Source organism: Asterias rubens, chromosome 5 (assembly GCF_902459465.1).
Source record: "Asterias rubens chromosome 5, eAstRub1.3, whole genome shotgun sequence".
Classification (NCBI taxonomy): Eukaryota; Metazoa; Echinodermata; class Asteroidea; order Forcipulatida; family Asteriidae; genus Asterias; species Asterias rubens.
In genome coordinates this window covers 6,570,815-6,591,129 of record NC_047066.1, presented here as the reverse complement: position 1 = coordinate 6,591,129, position 20,315 = coordinate 6,570,815, and the positions used below count along the sequence as shown (strand labels likewise).

The following is a 20,315-nucleotide window of genomic DNA, read 5'->3' as shown; positions in this document are numbered from 1 at the left end:
ATGAATTAGTAACCAAACCAAGCTTTATCCCAATTCTCTTTGCAGAACACCATTACGGACATCTTCAATCTGAGCAACAGACGAGAAGCTGAGCCTGTCCTCATCGAGGAGATGGACATCCCAACAGGGAAGGAGCCTAAGGTAGCCAAGCCTGAAAAGGCTGTCGAGCCTGAGAAGGCAGACAAGCCTGAGCAAGCAGCGGCTGCTGAGGCTCAGGCTGTCATGACGCAGAATCAGCTAGAACAGGTAAGGTCACTTGATGTCTCATGTTTTGAGGAGATTAAAAGCTCTCCCAACCAACTAGGAAATTAAATCTGCTTGTTACGTGTTACGTTGGGGGAGGTACTGCATTCTTGTGAGGACATGACAACAGGCATGATATTCGTCTGATTTCAGATTTGTTTGCCCTTAAGAAAAATCAGAAATTTGTTGATTGAATAGCCTGAAAAGTTTTTAAAAGGACCAAATATCGTCCCTGCCTTAGTAAAAGGCACCAGGATGAGAGAAATGCAAGGGGCACCAATAAATTACCTCCATAAATTATCATTCTTGTATTGGGGGATTTTGCTATGATGACATGTGAGATTTTTCAGACTAGAGTCTCTGAGTCCAAAGACGGTGTTGAGACGATCTCATATTTATCTGAGCTAACCATTCACTGCAACAGGGGGGATCAAATATTTGTTCGATCAGAGGTGATCAGGGTGGACCAGAAATCCTTCTCAAATCCTTCGGCTGAGTCCGAATTGGCGACTACAGATATGGCTACTGCTACTGATTCCTCACCATGCAATGCCTCAAATCCCATACTATTGAATTATTATCAATTTATTATTATCTTTTAGGCTTTGGCTAAGACTGAAGATGAGACGGACGTCAAGGCAACCTCCAAGGCTCTTGCCGAGCAAGATGCTGATCTGGCCGAGTTTGATGAGACAATACCCTACGAGGGAGAAGAGGGGACCAAATCCAAAGACGACGTCTCCAAGGTGGAGATTGAGCTTGCACAGCTGGATAATCAAGTAATCAATCAGTCATGGTTTTTCTGTTGTCGTTTGTACTTTTCCTCCATACATTTTCCTCCAACCGGAATTCCGTTTGTTTATGGGTTTTTTTTTTTTAAGATCAAATTCATTAAAAAAATTCAGATGAAACCATAAAATAACAAACCTGATGCAGAGTAGGGCTTTTCAAAACAAAGCTTGCATGCTTTTCGCTCAGAGTTCAGTGGTTTTTTTTCTCAACAGTCTATCACATCCTTGTGCATTAAGTATCAGCCCTGTTTTGGGGGATTTTGCAATGATGACATGTGAGATTTTTCAGACTAGAGTCTCTGAGTCTAACGACGGTGTTGAGACAGTCTCATATTTATCTGAGCCAAGTTCAAGGCAACAGGACAATCAAATTTGTGTCCATCCAGACATGTTCTGGATGGACTAGAAATCCTTGGGATTCTTCATGTGAATATGATTACTTTTAGTATAAGAACAATTTTATTCACGTAGGTGACCAATCTGCTGAATCTTTTATAGAGAAAAACCCATTGTGGTAATTTCCACTTTTGCTGAACTAACTAAAGTTGCTCATCTGTTCCTGGCAAAAGTTTGCTTTCAATAGACCCTTTCCATGAAATATTTTAACTTGCACATCACGCTTGCGTATTGGTACCGGTTGGCAAAATGGGGACATCGCGCTCTTTTGACAGGGCTGGTGAGGTGTGAAATTTGTGGTTATGTTTAGTGCACAACACATGGCGTTTGCCAACCAATAGCGTCTGTACGAATGCGTGGATGTGATTAGCATATTTCATGGGAAGGGTCCACTGAAATTGTGGTTTAAATATTTATCATGTCTCTATGAAATTGTCCCTCTGTAGTTGACCAACATTGAGAAGTACGCCATGAAGTATCTGGAGTCTACGCTTGAACCGATTGCTATGGATGAGATGTTGGAAGCAGAGGTAGGTTGAGTTATCTTTTGGCAGTTATTGTTGGGTGCAGTCTTTGGTGTTACTTGTGTACAGTCTACGGTGCCATGCGAGTCGGAAACACTGTGTGCGTAACCTGACATGTGAAGGGTTTTTAGCTGATCTATTCATAATTGTCAAAAACAATTCATAGAGCTACTTAAGCAGACAATTTTCCTTAACAGTTTTGGCTAAGCAAAGATTAGTAGAATACCAGTAGCAAGATGGTACATGTGACATGGTATTTATCTTATATCGTCACAAGAGCCTGGACTTACTGCAGGAATGATTTGTACACAGCCACATTGAAGAAAACTATACATTTTACTGAAAATGCTTATGTACAATTTGTATACTTCTTGAATTTTTGTGGATGTAATGATACAAAATGAAAAATTGTCCCACATGACCAGTGTATGATCCTGCCTGCCAGGAAATGCCAAGGATTTGTAAATTCAATTTCTTTTGTAAACAAAGGGGTACATGAACATTTTGTGGTGCAATTTATCAGCATTGTGATGACCTTAAGTTGAGGTCTCTGAATAATAATGTGAAGAGACGACAACTGTTTCTGATATGCCAATATTCACCTCAAATTGTTTTCATGTTTGATAGTCACACAACCTTACAAAAGGAAAAAAAAATAGTTAGAATTTTTTTTGTGGAAGAATAAAATTCTCAATTTGAAGTAAATCACAACTTTTTAATAATTTTTCCGAAGAATTTTGTGTACTATTTTCATTTTTTTTTCTCCAAAATTAATTTAAAAAAATTCCTGTTCTTCATTAAGAAAATTAAATTTAACTGGAAACTTCTCTGCTAGTGTCTTTCTTGTTAGTGCTAAATTTTCTTCACTCCCTTATACTTGAGCAAGTTATTTTAGAAAATATATTCAACACTGATTGTTTTGATCTTTTACCATTTTGTTGGTATTAGGAACAAGTAGAGTTGGCCAAGAAAGAGTGGGAACTGGAGCGCCTGCAAGCTCTGAAGGAGGCCGAGGAGAGAAAGGCTGAGCTCGAAGAGGACGAGATCTTTTTCACCTACACCAATGAGGAGTCTAAAAATAAGGTGCATAAGAGTAGATCTAAACAGGGTGGTGGTAATAAGTCTAAGAGTAATAGTCAAAAGAGCAGTAGGGCAAACAGTAGGTCCAGTAGTAAAGAAAGAACCGCGCGACAATCCCAGACAGCACCGGGGCGCAGCACGCGGCGCAATCCAAAGGCAGATGCCATAGATGATTCTGGCCCTAGGTCCCCGGTGACGAGGTCGGTGGGTACAAAATCCCCACCTCCTATCCCTCCAACTGCATCACTCTCCCCTAAGTCGCCTCTGGCTCGGTTGGCCCCAGCAAAGTTGCCGTCTAAGAGGGCAGAGAAGACCCCCAAGTCCAAGAAGTCATCTGCGAAAGAGGGAGGTAAAGCCAAAGAGCCGAAGACGAGTAAGGCGTCGAAAAGGAAAGCAGAAGCTGCAGCTGCTGCTGTTGAGAATCAGCTCCAAGAGGTGATTGTAGACGGTGTAGAGCGAAGCTGCAACTCCCCAATGGATTTATCCTTGACGGGACCCTCTTCAAGACTACCCGTTTCCTCTCACTCCAGAGTTGTGTGTAACCCTCAAGGGGTGTTGATGAACGTCCATCCGTCGGGTGCCATGTCTCCTACAATAAATATTCCCGTTGCCCATTCATCTGTTGGGAATCACGACAGTGTCCAGCCGCTGAACTTATCTCCTCGAGGGAATCAACCACTGCTTCTTAGACAGGCCGACTTGCCTCCAGTCCCTGATTTGGTGTCTCGCCTTGCAGCCGATGTTCATTCCTCACATCTCCAGACACCAAAGCTTCCTGCTGTTCCTCTGTTAATACCTGGACATCCTATGTCGTCTATTTATTCCACGACGTCTCCACCCCCAAATCCAACGAACCAAATAACATCCGTTGTTCAAAGTAACTTGGAGGCTCTTCGTAAGCAGCATCCGTCTTTATCATCAGCCAGTCTAAGACCCCTAACCACAGCTCAACTTCTGGCCCTGAACAGAGCGCAACCAAACGTAGCTCCCAGACATCTGTTGCAGCAAGGCATTCAAGGGGTGTCGTCTCCAAGACCAAGAATGCCAAACCAATCCCAAACTCTACCTAACCCACCTCCCCTACAGTCAACGCAATTTCAGAGGCATCCGCAGCCCATCTCAACACAGGCGGCACTGCTTCAGCAACACTATCAGCTGAAGGGTCAGTCACGGCCCCAAGTGGCATCCCATATGCAAAACTTACAGTCTCAGTACTACCAAAACGAACAGGCTCTGTTGAAGTTACAAGGTGGTTCGCAAGCATCATTACAGCAGGGTTCACCTAACCAAACTCAAAGTCAGTCCCAGATGCCGATCCTAGCAAGACTGCAGATGCTGACCCGGCCAGGCCTCGGTCCGCAAGTACAACAACCTGCACTTCGCCTTTCCTTGGCCACACATCCAACTCAGGGTCAGGGTTTGGTGCATCAACAGCCCCTTGGAACAGCTCAGCTGCTGGGCGCACAAGGCCAACCTAGACAGAAGGGTCAGCCGATACTGGCACGATTTGAGTTGTTGCCAGCAGGCCCATCCCAACCACGCAACAGATTCAACACCCAGGTCATACCCCAGTTACAGCTACACACTGTCCCTCACAGACATCCAGCTCAGCCACAGCTTCCAGTGCACAGACATCCACTACGTGCACCGACGATAAACGCCCAAGCTCTGTTACAGTTGCAGTCTCAGAAGCAAGCTGTTCGGCAGACTGCTGGAAAGCCACAAACCATAGCACAAGCCTTGGCCAAGAGTGTCTCCGTTCCCAGAGCATCGGCTCCTTCCCAAGTGATAGGATCTCTTGTCCCTTCACAGCCAACCAGAGCACAAGTGGCTTCAACAGTTGGCAATCAACCACAAGTATCAAGACAAATACCACAGACAGTTACGTCACAACCACAAGTTTCTGGATCAGGCATTTTGCGACCTCCTGTTCCGGGATCATTAGTAGCCCGTCACCCGCAATCGGCTGGATCACACATTTCCCTTCCACCTCGTGTTGTACATACAAGTCTATCACCCTCACAAAGGTTCAATGCCCCATCCCAGCCTATTGGGCATTCTTCCTCCGAGATTCCTTTCACAGTCTCCTTGTCACCAAAACTACAGATGCCAATACTGTCCCAGGCTGCCGTCAGGCCCCCGCCCACAACAGTATCAGAGCCACTTGTTGAACATAAAGAGATTCGACCGATACCACTTTTAGAGCTGGCTCACGATGTGTCTCATGGATTGGTAGTCGATAAAACCTCGGATCAAGTCGAGCCACAGATTGCAATGGATGTTCAACGTTCTGAAACTGCTGTTCAAGCCTTGGTAGCTCGGAAGGTGCACATTGACGCTGCAGGTGTTCCCAGGGAAGCAAACCCTGTGCTTAGTCTCAATTCCCAGCCTGTTCAACAGGACAAAACACCGGTCCGATTACCCAGTCAGTCGTTATCAGAGCAAATGTCTCCTGAAATGCAGGTGGAATTGCTTCTAAATCTTCAGACCACGGGTGTGATTAAGACACAGGCAGGAGGAGCCCATACACTATCACAGGTGTCGCCACAGGCTCCGATACTACAAGCTGAATCCAAATTCCATGGACATACTGAGCCAATTCAAGTGCAAGTCACATCTAACCCGGAATCAGAAAAAAATGCTTTGGAAGATCTTAAACTTATTTTAGAAAAAGGGACTACACCTTCAACCCAAACTGAGATTCCCAAGCCATTCTTAGGAGAACAAGCACCAAATGAGTCGTCCATACCATTGATCTATTCCAGTCCCCAGTCCTACCCGACCAAGCGTTCCCCAAATCCAACACATTCGCCTCCTTCCACGCAATCCTCCCCTAACACTCGGTCCCCACCTCTGCCTGCTCTTTCCGATTCTCCTGAGCCACTGGATCTTTCACCAACACTTCAACAAAAGAACTCTCTAGTCACGACGAACCAAGGACTACACTTAGATCCAGTGAACACGACAGCAGAGTCGATACCACTGGTTAACTCGGCACCCAAATCAGAAAACAATGGACAACGCAACTTGTTTGAAAATCTCCAAAGCCCATTGCTTGCTGCTCCCGAGTATAAAACACCACAAGCAGTGATGGGGGAACGAAGTATCAATGATGTATTGACAAATACCAACCAGCCACAGGGCAATATCAACTCTGAATATTCTGCACAGAGCTCCACTAAACCAGGCAGTAGTAGTCCCGAACAGCGCAACATCTTCAAGTTGTTCTCTTCCATGATGAAATCACCGGGTCCAAAATCAACGAGTCCCACAGCATCCCCACCATCTGAACCCTTACCATCTGAACCCTTACCATCCAATGTCTTGGTACCATCATCACCAACTGCTTTGGATCTGGCCATTTCAAAATCATTAACCATCCCAAGCCAAACGCCTGAAAACTCCAAGAGTAACTCTAACCTGGTTGTTGTACCTGCTGCCAACGACGGTCCAGTCCAGCCACTAACCCCTGTTGAGAATTACACTGATGCCTCTAGCTCAGACGGGGCTACTTCAGAAAGTACAAAGGTCCCCACCCCTCAGCAGCTCGCGAAGACCGCCCTCAAGCAAAAACTTGCCAAAATACATCAGCTCCCTGTAGTAGATAAAACCGCAGGCCCTCGAACCCGCGCAAAAAGTGGCGCTGAGCTAGCGGATAGTTTGATACGGACTCGATCTCGAGGCCGGCACCACTCGGCCAGCCCTTCGTTATCTGTTCGAGATTTAATCAACTTATCAAGGGGTAGTTCAAGGAGCAGTTCAAGGGAGAATTCAAGGGATGTCTCCCCCGCAAGGGGTGGCGGAACTCCCAGTCAAACTGATAACACTCCCAAAGTTAAGCGAGGTAGGGGGCGCCCTCGTAAAAATCCGGTACCCAGTTGACATTAAGGTCGTTATTTTTAGGTTATTTATTTAAAGTGACAAAAGGCATGCAGGGAAGCTGGATTTCAATCTGTGTAAAAATGTTTGTATGAAAGGGGGGGGGGAGAAGGAGATATATAATTGAGAAGTGGATGTTTTGGTATTGGTGTTAACGATTCAAGAATCACATGCATTTCTTTGTGTTGAAATTGATTCTGTGTTGAAAAAGCTCTTCATCTAGCGTTGTGTTTTTTTGACACTTTGAAAGCTATTTTCCCTGATATCGTAATGTACTAAAGGATAACTGTTGGTGTTTAGATGTAAAGAAAAGGAGTATTTGTCAAAAGAAAGTAAACTGCGTTATACAAAAAATTAACAGTCTGACCGTTACAAATGTTTGGAATAATGCAGTCAATTCAACCGTTCAATCAAGGAATAGCTTAACATTTTTATTTCTGGTCTTTTGATAGTTTGTTTTATACCTAAAAGTATTCAATTGGCTGGCATTCATGGCAAAAAATCGCTTAAATTTTGCACTAGTTGTTTTGATTTGTTCTTTATATCAGGGACCATGAACATAACAAATGTAAGTGGTCATAATCTCTCTTTATTATGCTCTTTGGGTGTACAGTAGGCATGATTGTCCAGACAGTTTTGATCCCCAAAAAAGATCTGGGATTCATGACAGATTTGGGTGGGTTTTTATTACACGTAGAAAGACCAAGCTCAAAAAAAGGGTTACCCTATGAAAAAAATGTGTTGAAAACTAACAGGCAAAGCTGTATTGATAACAAAGACTGCTCAAAACATTCTGTAGTGATTAGGTTTTTAAAATGTATTATGAAATCACTTTACAATCTCGATTATTGATATCTGGAGGTATTCTGCAGTAAATCGTGCACGACATCCCATTCTGAGTTGACTCTTATAGAAATCTAAAAACTTTATTAATTTGAAGGATTATTTAAACCTTAAAAAAAGCCAAAAAATGTTTATTCTGCATAATGTGTTCCCAGTATTTTTGTATTGATATAGCGAGACGGAAGAAGAGAAAAATGGGATTAATAAAAACAACAAATATAATGCTTGAGAAGATAAAAACTAAAGAAAACTGTTTGTGTCTTTACTTCTGTTGGTTTTTTTAATGCTCTGAGTTCGGCCAGGCTTGGTAGTGGAATGGTATTAATGAGAAAGTTACACAAAATTTCTTGCCAAACAAAGGTTACAATATCTCTTTATCAGTCCCAGAAAGTATACGTTGATTTCAGACAAAACTGTAAACACAATTTGTTGTGAACTTTACTGTTGTTTTAAAAAACGCTTGGCTCTGCCAAGTTTTTCGCAATACAATTGTCGCCTTCTAATTTAACATCTGTCCTGGCCCATACACTATCTCTCTCCAATTTGATGGTATAAAAAATTCAGTGGATGTGGTTTGGCTGGTAACAATAAAAGATCCAGAAATGCCAAATGCACATGTCACTTGAATCAATCTCTTCACTATAATTCTTATTACGTTTTCTGGCTTATTTTTCTGAGGAAATCAAATTTATATTGCCTGTGCCAATCTGAGCTAAAAACCATTGGAGGTGGAGATACAAACGGTGGGCCAGGGGAGGTTTGGTTTAGTGGGCATTGATTGATACGATTCCAGATTACAAAGCTTTGAGACGATGTCTTGATAACTTCATGTACCTTTAAAGAGTTCAGGTACTTTTTTTAGGACTCAAAACACAATGTCCACAGGTTTACAATAACTTGCACAGTTTGAAGATAATGATGGTAGAAAGCGTACCTTGACATTTTACTCGCAGAGGTGCTGTGCATTGAGTACAACAATGTCACAAAATTAATTTTCGTCTCGGTTTTAGCATGTAAAACGTATTTACCAGCTCTGACATTTAACCATAAAATGTTAATACGTTCTTACATGCTAAAATAATGTTTGTCTGACTGAGACGAAAATTATTTGTGTCAATTGTTTTACTCATTTCTTAAAAAATACAGCAACTCAGCAAGTAGTCATTTAAGGGAAGCTTTCTACTATCATTATCTTTAAACTGTGTAGTTTAATGTAAATCTGGGGACATTGTGTTTTGAGTAAAAAGTAACCGAACCCTACATTTACAGAAGTTGTCAGATTTTTTTTTTTTTTCTATTTTTGCCCCCGGCACTCTTTGCTACTTGTGAAAATTTTTCCTTGACCATCTCACACAAATTGCACAATCAAAGCATGAGCTATGAAAGGATTGCTCTATTTTATAAACGGCTGTTACACAAGCTGCAAGACACGTTGATACAAAAGATATGTCACTACAGTGGTAATTAATACTTTTAGAGCAAACATTTAAAATCAACCTAATGCAAGGTTTCAAATACAGACTTCAAGTAGAATGTTGGTGGTTAATTTCATAACAACTTTATGCAAGAATTTGTTTTTGTAAAAAAACAGCTTGTGTAATAATCCATTAGAGACGGTTTTAGTGAAGATTTCATGTTTCAAAATTATCTTCATGGCCAAGTCTTTTCTTCTCAAACACTGACGATGAGTCAAAGTGTAATATTAATGAGAAATTGAAGAGTTGACTGACTCTAAAAACAAAATAGTATTCAATCGAGATTGATATATACTGTAATCAGACACAAAAAGAAAACCAATGATCTTTCCTTTGATCTAAATTGTCAAGGAAAAACATTTAGTACATCAAACACAGCTTTTGACCACAAAAAGGGGGAATCAGTGTTATATTTTAGTTCTAGACACGCAAAGGAAACACACTCATATTTCCTTTCTTTAAAAAAACATTTATCTGCCAAAATCCTTCCTGTAAAAATCTTTCTCAGTCTTCAGAACATTTTCACATTAAAGTAAGTTTTCAAGGAAAATACCCTTAAATAAGACTGAAGTGATTTCACCACTGTCTATGGCAAAGATATTCAGTCAATTACCAACCCTTCTTAATTTACAATCTTATTTTGGGCAAATTGCTTGGAGATCACCAGCATTCCTTTCACTCGGATTTAATGGCAACGGAAGATTGTGAATTCACTCAATAAATCAAAGAATGTGCTAATTTAAAGAAAAATACAAATGGATCCAAATACAATCAGTAACAAAGGTGAAATGAACCAGCAGTGACCAGTTAAAACTGCCTGGTATCCTCCAAAACACTTCAGAGTTGTAAGCAAATAGGCAATTTCAGTGTAAGTGATAAAATAAAGAAACCCCCAATTATTTTTGCGTTCTTAAAATAACAAGCTTTCATCTGAAGAACATTGGTTTCATTCCATTTTTATTTCCTGTAACAAGACGGACAAAATTGTGTTCCAAATCCCCCTTCCAATAAATTGATTGTTTCTATGAGGATTACAACAGAGACGGAAGTTTGCCACTACTAATCTTTGAGTCGTAATCCCGCCTCTTTTCCTGACCTGCAGTTTCTTCAATGTCAAATTATTGCAAGTTCCTTGTTTATTCTCTCCATCTAGGTGTACATATCCAACACAAATGAGATCATGCCGGTAAGTACAACAGAAGTTTATTCCATTTATAGACCTGGGCCCTAATTCATGGCTGCTTATCGTAGAATCGGCGCTTGCCGAAGCAGGGAATTTTATGCCTACGCGAAGCATTATTTTGCGGGGAATTTTTCCTTGTGCATACTCCACAATTTTAGGCATTCTTTGCTTACAGAGCTGGCCAAGAAATGATAATCGTAAGTGCAGAATTTGGCGGTAACCAGAGCCATGAAGTTGGGCTGGTTTATTACCATGCAGTGGCCATCCTGATTTGGAAGGACAAATAGTCTGGTTCCTTTCTTGTGTAATGAATGTTAGGCCGTGTCCGAAACGGCGACTTCGGCTACAGCTACGGCTAGATCGCGCGGGTCTGCTATTCTTCAACACTGGTAGATGCGCTGATCTAGACGTAGCTGTAGCCGAAGTCGTCGTTTCGGACACGGCCTTATTTAGCAAAAACTTTGGGCATGTAAACAGATACGCACGCTGTGATAACCTATCAGGATTAGCTTGTATTTGTAGAGATAAAGTAATAGTCAACAATGAGTTGTCAACCAGTCCTTTTCAAAACCAACTCTGCTCAAAAGAGATTTACACATGGTGCTACTGAAACATTACCTGAAAGTAATGGTAATATTCAAAGGTAATATTTTGACAGGGTAGTTAAATCCACTTGAAGTTCTCATACATGATTGGTGTGTATGCAGGGTATATAATTAGCACCTCCCATTGACTGAGTACAGATGTGGGCTCCACCTACACCTCAGGATGAGAATGATGTGTACAAGGATTACTCATCAGTTAGAAATAGTATTCCCTCATTAATATGTAAGAATCGGGGTGTTTTATAAGCACTTACAGCTCAACCAATAGACTGATCCAGTAGGCTCCGCCCACGACGCACGTGTGAGCAAGAACTTTCGTTGCGTTGTGATTGGTCAATACGCAGTGGGGCGGAGCTTAATGGATCGGTCTATTAGAGAATAGTATTCTCTCATGAATATGTATATAACAAGCACCTCCCACTGCATTTGATTGGTACAGATGTGGGCTCCACCTACACCTCCTCAGGATGAGAATGATGTGTATGTGGATTACTCGGCCAGCCTCATGTACGAGTCTTCCATCATGATGGAATCTAAGCTACCTCAGGTCTACGTCAAGAAAGAACACAAGAAGGCCAAAGTGGATCAAGGTAGGGTGTTCTTCAGTTGAACCCTCTTCAACCTGGTAGTGCTTGCGCAAAAATTGACCATAATTTTGACCGCTTCAGAGCGCTTTCTACAGCGAATATCCTTGCCTCCCGGTGTCAGTTTACTCTTTCAAAATTTCGACTGCCTGTATGTTCGTATGTTTTATCAATGGCTAAATAAATAATTTAAATAACACTGAAGGCAAAACCAGTTTTTTTTTACTTGTCTTGCATCACATAAATTTGGTTAACATACTTTCTTACGCGGTAAAAAATACTGCAAAATAAGTCATTACTCCTTGAATGGGGGAGGTTCACAAGATTATCCACTGTTCCTAGAATTCCTTGCATAACTTTCATATGATTATTTCCAAGTCTTGCACAAGTTTGCTTAATCTGTAGAGAATGAAATTACCCTCTGATTGATTTGCAAAGTGGTTTTGTCCGTTTTTCTAAAATCAAAGCTTTGAGGTTGGATCATAAAGACAGATCAACAGGGATAAAACAAAATTGTTTTTTGTACAAGGAATACAAGGGTTATGTAGAAAGTTTTGAATATTTATTATTTATTATCATTGTCTCATCTTTTAGATGGCAAGGCCTTTTTTGGCAAAGAGCAATTTCCTTTAAAGGAACACGTTGCCTAGGATCGGTCGAGTTGGTCTTTACGTTGCCTAGGATCGGTCGAGTTGGTCTTTGAAAAGCGTTTGTAACCGTTTCTTTTAATAAAATGCATATGAGTAGACCGATGTTGTAAAAGCAGAATACAATGATCCACACAAACATGCAAGGTTTTCCTTTTACCTCGTCAACTAACACGGTCGGCCATTTATGGGAGTCAAATTTTTGACTCCCATAAATAGCCGACTGTGTTAGTTTCGCACAGTAATAGGAAAACCATGCAATTTCGAGGCAAACTTGTGTGGATCATTGTATTCTACTTTTAAAACATCTTTCCAACCATATGCATTTTATAAAAAACGGTTACAAACGCTTTTTATAGACCAATTCCTCCAATCTAAGGCAACGTGTTCCTTTCATTTCTTTTGTAAATCTATGGGCAACTTTGGAAGGGTGCCTAGACAAGGCAACAAACCGTGTCCCCCAAACTAGTAATGATTCAAACGGGAGTAAAAGTTATATCAAAAGATATTGTTGTAAATATTACAAAAGGACACATGGTAGATCACATATATAGGTAAAGTTTGAGTATATTTTATTTTTATAACTCTGTTTTCTCCCATCACAGGTGTCCGTAAGATCAAACCGCACACAAAGACAGGTGAGCCACCACACCACACGGCTCACATAATGACCCCGCCCCAGTCGCTCTTCAATCGTCCCTCGGCCGCCCTCCTGCGCATGCGTCGTGAGGCCAAGCAGCAGAAGCTCCGTGCCATGGCAGGCAAGCCGGTGGTCAAGCCTCTACCCATTGTTCACCGGACGACCGCTACGGACACCAAGACCGCTGACCGTCATGAATGGTTGATCAACGAGGACTGGGCTTTGTTACAGGTAAAGTGAAAGCATGGTTTGACCTTGAATTGTTTTGTTTACTATTTGGTTGAGGGATAGACTGGTCCAGTAGGCTCCTCCCATGACACACGTGTGAGCAAGAACACGTGGGGCTCTCCAATGCCTTTTTTCACAACTCTGCCGCGCGCGCCAAGATACGCGCACGCATGTCTGACCTTATTTGTCAGACCTTCGTTGCGTTGTCATTGGTCAATACGCAATGGGGCGGAGCTTAGTGGATCAGTCTATTGAGGTGGCGAACGGGGGCTGGCTGGTGCGAAGTCCTAATAGCCTTCCACAATATCTCCCCATCTCTCAGGCCGTCCAAGCCCTCCAAGAGCTCCCGCTTACCCTCCAAGCTGTCGTACCCGGTCATGTGATCAACTGGGATCTTGTCAGCGACATCGTCAACGGATGCTGTCGTATCTATCGGTCCCCGAAGCAATGTCGCCATCGCTACGAGACGGTGATCATCCCAAGGGAAGAAGGCAAGATCCTGTACGACACCAACCCTAAGAAACAGAAGAAATCCAAGGGGATATACAGGGTGAGTATTGACTCCATGGTGGAATCCATCATGGTGAATTTTTTTTTATTTATTTTGGTTTAAAACACAAAACATGGTCGGTAGTATTACAAAGTAATTAAAGTCAAGTATTGAGTAGTATAAAGACGACCAAATAGCAAGATATAAGAAATAATCCAAAAATACAATGAGAAGTAAAAGACAGTGCAAGTCTTGCGCGTATTCAAACATTTTGGGGACCACTTTGGTCCCACATACGTTTCTTTAAAGTGTGTGAAAGAAACAAACACACAAACTTTAACGGGTCACAGGCTATTCTGGAGAAATAGATACCTTGAATAGTCAGTAGTGTGCCTGGCAAAAGGTCATAGGGCAAAAAGATTGATTATTTTTCTGCTGTACAAAAAACAATGTGTGAAAGTCAAATGATAAGATGTATTGATACGGCGCTGCCCATTGTAGTGAGGATGGCATGAAGGTTAATCAATATGTTACCATCAACTGTTAGATTTTCTTTGTGCTTCTAAGATCTTAAATAAAACATTTAGATCTGTGACAAAAGACTCCCCAGAGCTTGCTTAAAAAGTCGCTTCAAAAGTGCACTGTTTTGGTTCACATGTACTAAAGATATGCCTCAGATCAGGTCTGGAATTTTACGGAAAGCCACAAAGGCCCTTGACTCTGTTGCCCTGGGGCCAATTTCATAGAGCTGCTTCAGCCAAAAAATTGCTTAAGCACGAAAATAGCTTGCTTATTTTACACGTTAGTGACCAAAATGTCATGCCATATACATTGCTTGTGACTGGTATTTAGCTGTTGTTCACTTAGCATAACAATTGAGTGGAGTCTTGGCCGGTACTCTGATTTTACTGAGCAAGGATTTCTTCGCTTAAGCGAAAATTTGGTCTTAGCTTGGTGCTCCTTAAAAAGTTTCACACACTTTTAAAAATTTCCAATGGTATTGCCCTTTGCAAAATGAAAACAGCCTTGCACTCCTAAAAAATTCCAGGCCGGTCAAAGTCATGCCTTTGTGTTGAGTTTTTCAACACACTTTGGTCACAAGCTATAAGAATATTTGTTCATGCCCTCCCCAGCAGACGAAGAACAATCGACCGATGAAGACCAGTCAGCTTCATACCCAGGACGGCAACGCGTCTCACACCAACTTCTACTCCGACAAGTTTGAACTCATCAAGACGGTGATAGGAAAGAGACAGCCATACCTCAAGCAAGTGTGAGTATGAAAGTTGCAATTTGTCCTGAAGAATAATAATAAGAAGAAGGATAAAGGGTTTAAGTAGACCCGGCCCAGATAAAGGGGCCGGAGGGTTCACAAATTATAAAAATCATGATCAAACAGTCATTCACAATGTGGCTGGCTGGGCGGGAGAGCATCTACAGTACCCATTCTCGCTGTACTGCTGGCAGTCTAAGATTGTATTGGATGATGAATAATGCAGGCATGCAACTCTTCTGCATTTCCGCGAAATTCCGCGTTTTTTTTATGTGAAAAAAAAAAAAATAATAATAATATTTTCTTTTTTTTAGCCTAACATATGTCTGGCAACAACAGTGTACAACTACAATTGTATCAAATAAGCCTAGTACATGCTAACAATGCAACTAAGAGCATAATAAACCTCAACATTTTCTAGGGTACCATTGTGGGTATCATGTCCCGTGGCGTTTCGGCTGCCTCGCTCCGCACTTGCATTGTGCCTTTGAAAATTTTCCTTTTTTTTTTTCAGCGGGCAGTTGCATGCCTGATAATGGGGGTGAAGGTGGGGTGCTGCTGTTCAAAATTTAGGGGGGGGGGGGGGGGGGTGGAACAAAACATCAGTTCCTTTTATCTAACCAGTGCCAGTTCCCTACAATTAGTAATGTGCCAAATGCACAAAATTTGGGTGCTCAAAGCACGTGAGAGAATCCTCACTAATAGAAACCAATTATAAGTTCACAAAATAATCTGAAAAGTTCCAACACTAGAAATATTACAAGATTGTTGTGGTAAGTCACTCCAGAGAGTGGGTCCAGCATGCGAAAATGACTTTTTACCCTGTGATTTCCTACTCGTAGGATCATTAAACAGAAAAGGGGAAAGGTTTTCATTCTGCATTGCAGTGAAATAGGCCAGAAAGAGGAACAATCAAATAAGAGGAACTTTTTTTCTTTTTTTTTTCTTACAGACTAAATAACCCGTTGTTGAAGAACCCCAAACATAGTGCTGTCCTGAATGACTTTGGTATCAGTTACGATAAACCGATGTCACCCATCCAGGCAGCTACCAAGAGAGCTGAGAGGATTGCCAGGGAGAAAAAGGTTAGTGTCGAGAATAAAATGGGGCTAAGACGACTTACCATTACGGTATAGACGATGTGACCTCTGACGTCACTCAAAAACCATAACATGATTCTCGCGCATACCGCAGGGCAAAACTTTTGTGTTTTGGCAGCCAGCTAGAAAGTGTATGCAATCTTACCATGACTACGCCTCTTTTGTTTCGGTGAAAGATGATGTATACAGTGTTTTGTCAACAGAGGGCGGTTTGAATGTAAACATAGGTCACATTACTATAAAGAAAAGAATCAGGGATTAGAAATTCAGCCATTATTTTTTCCACATATAACGAAACCAAGCTCTTTGATCTACTTCTCTAATGTTGAGGACACTGTTCTTAAAAGCTCAGTGAAATCTAAACTCCAGGGGTTATCAAATTGTGGAAATGCCATTATTTAAAGGCAGTGGACACTATTGGTAATTGTCAAAGACTAGCCTTCACAGTTGGTGTATCTCAACAACAAAAATATGTGCCAAGAAATCAGCAGGCCCTGATGGGCTCCCAGGAAAACTAATCAAAGAATTCGCATGTGAGCTCAGCATACCTGTTTCTGATATATTCAATTCGTCTCTTGTTGAGGGTTGCGTACCACAGATTTGGAAGGATGCAATTGTCGTGCCAATTCCTAAAGAAACACCAGCCACCATCACAAAGCTGAGACCTATTTCACTAACTGCTCTCCTAGCAAAAATATGCGAAGGGTTTGTCTCAAAATGGGTGCTTGAAGATATCCGAACATCTACATGTATCTGCCGTAACCAGTATGGTAGTATACAGGGGTCATCAACCACTCACTGCTTAATCAAACTCCTTGATGTGCTCTACAAGGGAGCTGACAAAGCCGATACAGTTGGCACGCTGGTAGTGACGGACTTTTCCAAGGCTTTTGACTGCGTCGATCATACTTTGGCAATTCAGAGATTACATGACCTAGGTGTCCGTAGCGAAATAATGCCATGGATCGTAAACTTCCTGAAGGCACGCCGCCAGAGAGTTCGATACCACTCTGCCCTATCAGAATGGGAAACCATCTCTTGTGGAGTTCCACAGGGTACGAAATAGGGACCCATTGCATTCATTGGCGTTATAAATGATGCTTCTGAAAGTACCAACTCTTCTAGTTTGAAGTATGTCGATGATCTAAGCCTTGCTGAGGTCCGTCCTGCCAATGTGCCTACTCAGATTGACTTGGACCTTCAAGACCTTGAAGATTGGGCTGACAGTAACCACCTCAAGCTCAATCTCCCTAAATGCAAGGTTATGCAAGTGTGCTTCAAAAGAAACCCTCCATGTCCTCCTGATATGAAGATTGCTGACAAGGGGCTTGAGCTGGTTACTGAGACCAAGCTTCTCGGTCTCACTGTTCAATCAGATCTTAGATGGGACTCTCAGGTCAATGATATGGCGTGTAAGAGCAGTCGCAGACTTTCAAGCTTGGTCGTCTCAAGCGTTTTGGTGTACCTGTTGAGGACTTGGTATCTGTGTATGTTGGCTATGTGCGTCCTTCAGTTGAGTATGCGTCTCCTGTGTGGCATGATTGAAAGAATTCAAAAAAGAGCGTGTCACGTGATCCTTGGGAACAACTATACTACATACACAGATGCTCTTGACCTCATGGGTCTCCAGACGCTTGAAGATAGACGTGATCAATTATGTACTAACTTTGCTGTTAAATGTAGTACCTCTGATAGATATGCCGGTTGGTTCCCTCATAACAACAACACTCACAGTATGGGTCTTCGCAATGCTACTAAATATATGGTGCCTAAACATAGGACTAAGCGTTATGGCAACAGTGCAATTCCATTCCTCACTAAACTTTTAAACCAATCCTCTTAGACTGGAGCTTCCATATTTGCTTTTGTTTTATTGGTGTGCGTGTGGGCTGTAAATTTTATTTTCAATGCTTTAGTATGCCCTCATAAATGAGGGTCTCCCACATCCTGTAACTGTTTGTTAATCTTTTCTGTTTTATAAAATTTGTTTTCCCTTTTTTGCTATCATTGTTTTTGTCATATGTTCAGTTTTTAACTGCTAGGGTTTCTCTTTTTTAGCTGGTTTATTCCATAGTGGGGTTTCAATGTATAAGAGGGTTCCCCCAACACCCTGTGCATTTTTTAAAGTGTCTTTTAATGGTTTTTCTAATATTTATTTTTACTTATTGTCGTCTTCTTATAATGTTCCTTTGTACCCCGCGGTGGTGCAATTTTTGTTTTTTTTATCTATGCTATTTTTATCAATATTGTTATCTTGTAATGCCACATCATTCAGCTTCGTGCTGCCAGTTGGTTTTTTAATAAAAATGAATGAAATGAATGAAAAAAAATATGCATAAAATAACTAACCTGTGCAAATTTGAGCTCAATTGGTCATCAAAGTTGCGAGATAATATGAAAGAAAAAACACTCTTGTCATACGAAGTTGTGTGCGTTTAGATGTTTGATTTCTACCATCAACCTCTGCACACTACTCATCACCAAGAAAGGTTTTATGCTAATAATTGTTTTGAGTAATTACCAATAGTGTCCACTGCCTTTAAACATAATTGTTTTGTCAAAATCCTATGACATCCACTGGCGCCACTATCAAATTGACGGGTCTGTACATTTTTGTACAGGAAATGTTGTGGTTAATTCCTGAAGTTTGTTGCGATGTGTTATCTTCTAAACTGTGTGTCATCGTGTTGTTTTCTTCCCCCATATTAACAGGCGGCAGCAGAGCAGCAGCAGAGACAGCGTATACAAGAGGCCCAAGCTAAGCAGCAGCAACAGCAAGTTGCCGCAGCTGCAGCAGCAGTTGTACAACCAGTTGCTACAGCGACAACCGCTGCAGTTATGGTAGGGTTTACTTCGAAATGCTGTAATGGAAATGAACTTATTTCTTTTATAAGAGACAGGGGCTTGTAAAAGAAAATCCAATAATTTGGGTTGAACTTTTTCTTCATTTTTCATTCACTCCATCCCACCCCAGAACCTTTCAAAAACCTTCCACCATACTTCGAAAGCTTGCGTTTGTTAACTGTTGAACTGTCTCCTAAGGCATATCAATAATTCATCTCATCTCATTCCACTACACAGCAATCAGGCACCATCAACCGCACTGCGTTGGGTACCGGCGCCATCCGAGTCACCGGCGCCAACAGCATTGTGGTGAACACCCCAGGAGTCGTGGCTGCCATACCTGGTAACTCGTTTGCGAGTATCAACAAACGCATGAGCCAGCAGCAGGTCGGGACCGTTGTGACCATCGCGGGTTCAACACCAGTTATGGCCACTGTAAGTTTTACACTAAGGGAACTAATCTTTCAGAGACTCATGTAGTGTACACTTGGGTCAAATTCCATAGCTCTGTTTACTGCGGAATTTTGCACAATTCTTTGCTCCGTGAGTGCAGAAATTTGTTGGAAGGGGAGCTGTGAAATTGGGTCCCTGGTCTTTGTGCGAGAAACTTGACTGTAAAATCCCTCAAGCTGTATGTCTTGCGTGTAAAGTGCACGTTAACCACTGTCCACCGGGACATGGTGACATGTCATTTTGGCTGGTAACCTTTTCTGGTAAGCTTGATTTTGTTGTGCTTAGCTATTAGGCCCTGGGTCCAATTTCAAAAAGCCTGCAATTTTGCTTAACAGAAATTAGTTACCAGCCAAACTTCCATAAAGTTAGCATTGTTGCAACTAGTGCCCCACTAATTTTTGGCTGAGCAAAGAAATACACTAAGCAGTATTTTCTTTTTAACAGCCTTATGAAATTTGGCCCAAGATCTGAATTTCCTCCTACCTTTCCTCCTCCAGGTTGCAAGTTCACTCGCCCAGGTCGTGCGTGCGCAGGCACAGGGCGTCCGCACCACTGTAGCGCACGTCACTCTGCCTAGCTCTGCAGGCATCATTACTAGCCAGGTTCGCACAGCGGTAACATCAGGCACACAGGTTGTCATCACATCGGCAGGGACTGGTAGCCAGGCTAGAACCACACCGGCTGGAACAGCACTAACCGGTATGAATGGACATTTTTTTGGGGGGGGTGTTTTGCTAGTAGTCGTACAAAACCGCAAGCATTATTTAAAATACAATATTTTTATTTTTTATTTTTTATTTTTGTTTATTTGGGCAGGATAAATAAATTTATATAATAAACAAAAATCAATTAAGGTTCACCTTAAATTTTTAAGAAAAATTCCTATCATTTTCTGGAAGTGAAGTTTTGATAGATTCTTTTGTAGGTTGTGGGGAAAAAAAGGAACTTCAAAAACATGTCTGGAAATGTATAATGATAAGCACTCTGAGATACCTGTAGATAGATGCAGCACTATATGTGTATGTCTTTATATCGCC

The 20,315-nt window shown here is 41.6% G+C and overlaps 1 protein-coding gene across 10 annotated transcripts in view; it reads left to right on the top strand.

Annotated features, from left to right (window-relative positions):
• Positions 1-20,315, top strand: part of LOC117290047 (helicase domino-like) — a 55,580-nt gene that overhangs the window by 29,629 nt on the left and 5,636 nt on the right. For 6 of the 10 annotated variants that reach the window (XM_033771287.1, XM_033771286.1, XM_033771284.1 and 3 more), the window contains exons 31-34: positions 46-246; positions 846-1,022; positions 1,877-1,960; positions 2,903-8,056. In XM_033771287.1, coding sequence (XP_033627178.1) covers positions 46-246; positions 846-1,022; positions 1,877-1,960; positions 2,903-6,916 — 4,476 coding nt within the window. In that variant the 3' untranslated portion in view covers positions 6,917-8,056. Of the gene's footprint in view, positions 1-45; positions 247-845; positions 1,023-1,876; positions 1,961-2,902; positions 8,057-10,384; positions 10,418-11,458; positions 11,610-12,855; positions 13,122-13,440; positions 13,669-14,741; positions 14,882-15,833; positions 15,967-18,693; positions 18,823-19,062; positions 19,261-19,775; positions 19,978-20,315 lie in introns of those variants that run through there. The other 4 variants (XM_033771285.1, XM_033771288.1, XM_033771290.1 and 1 more) reach the window with 3 other exon arrangements.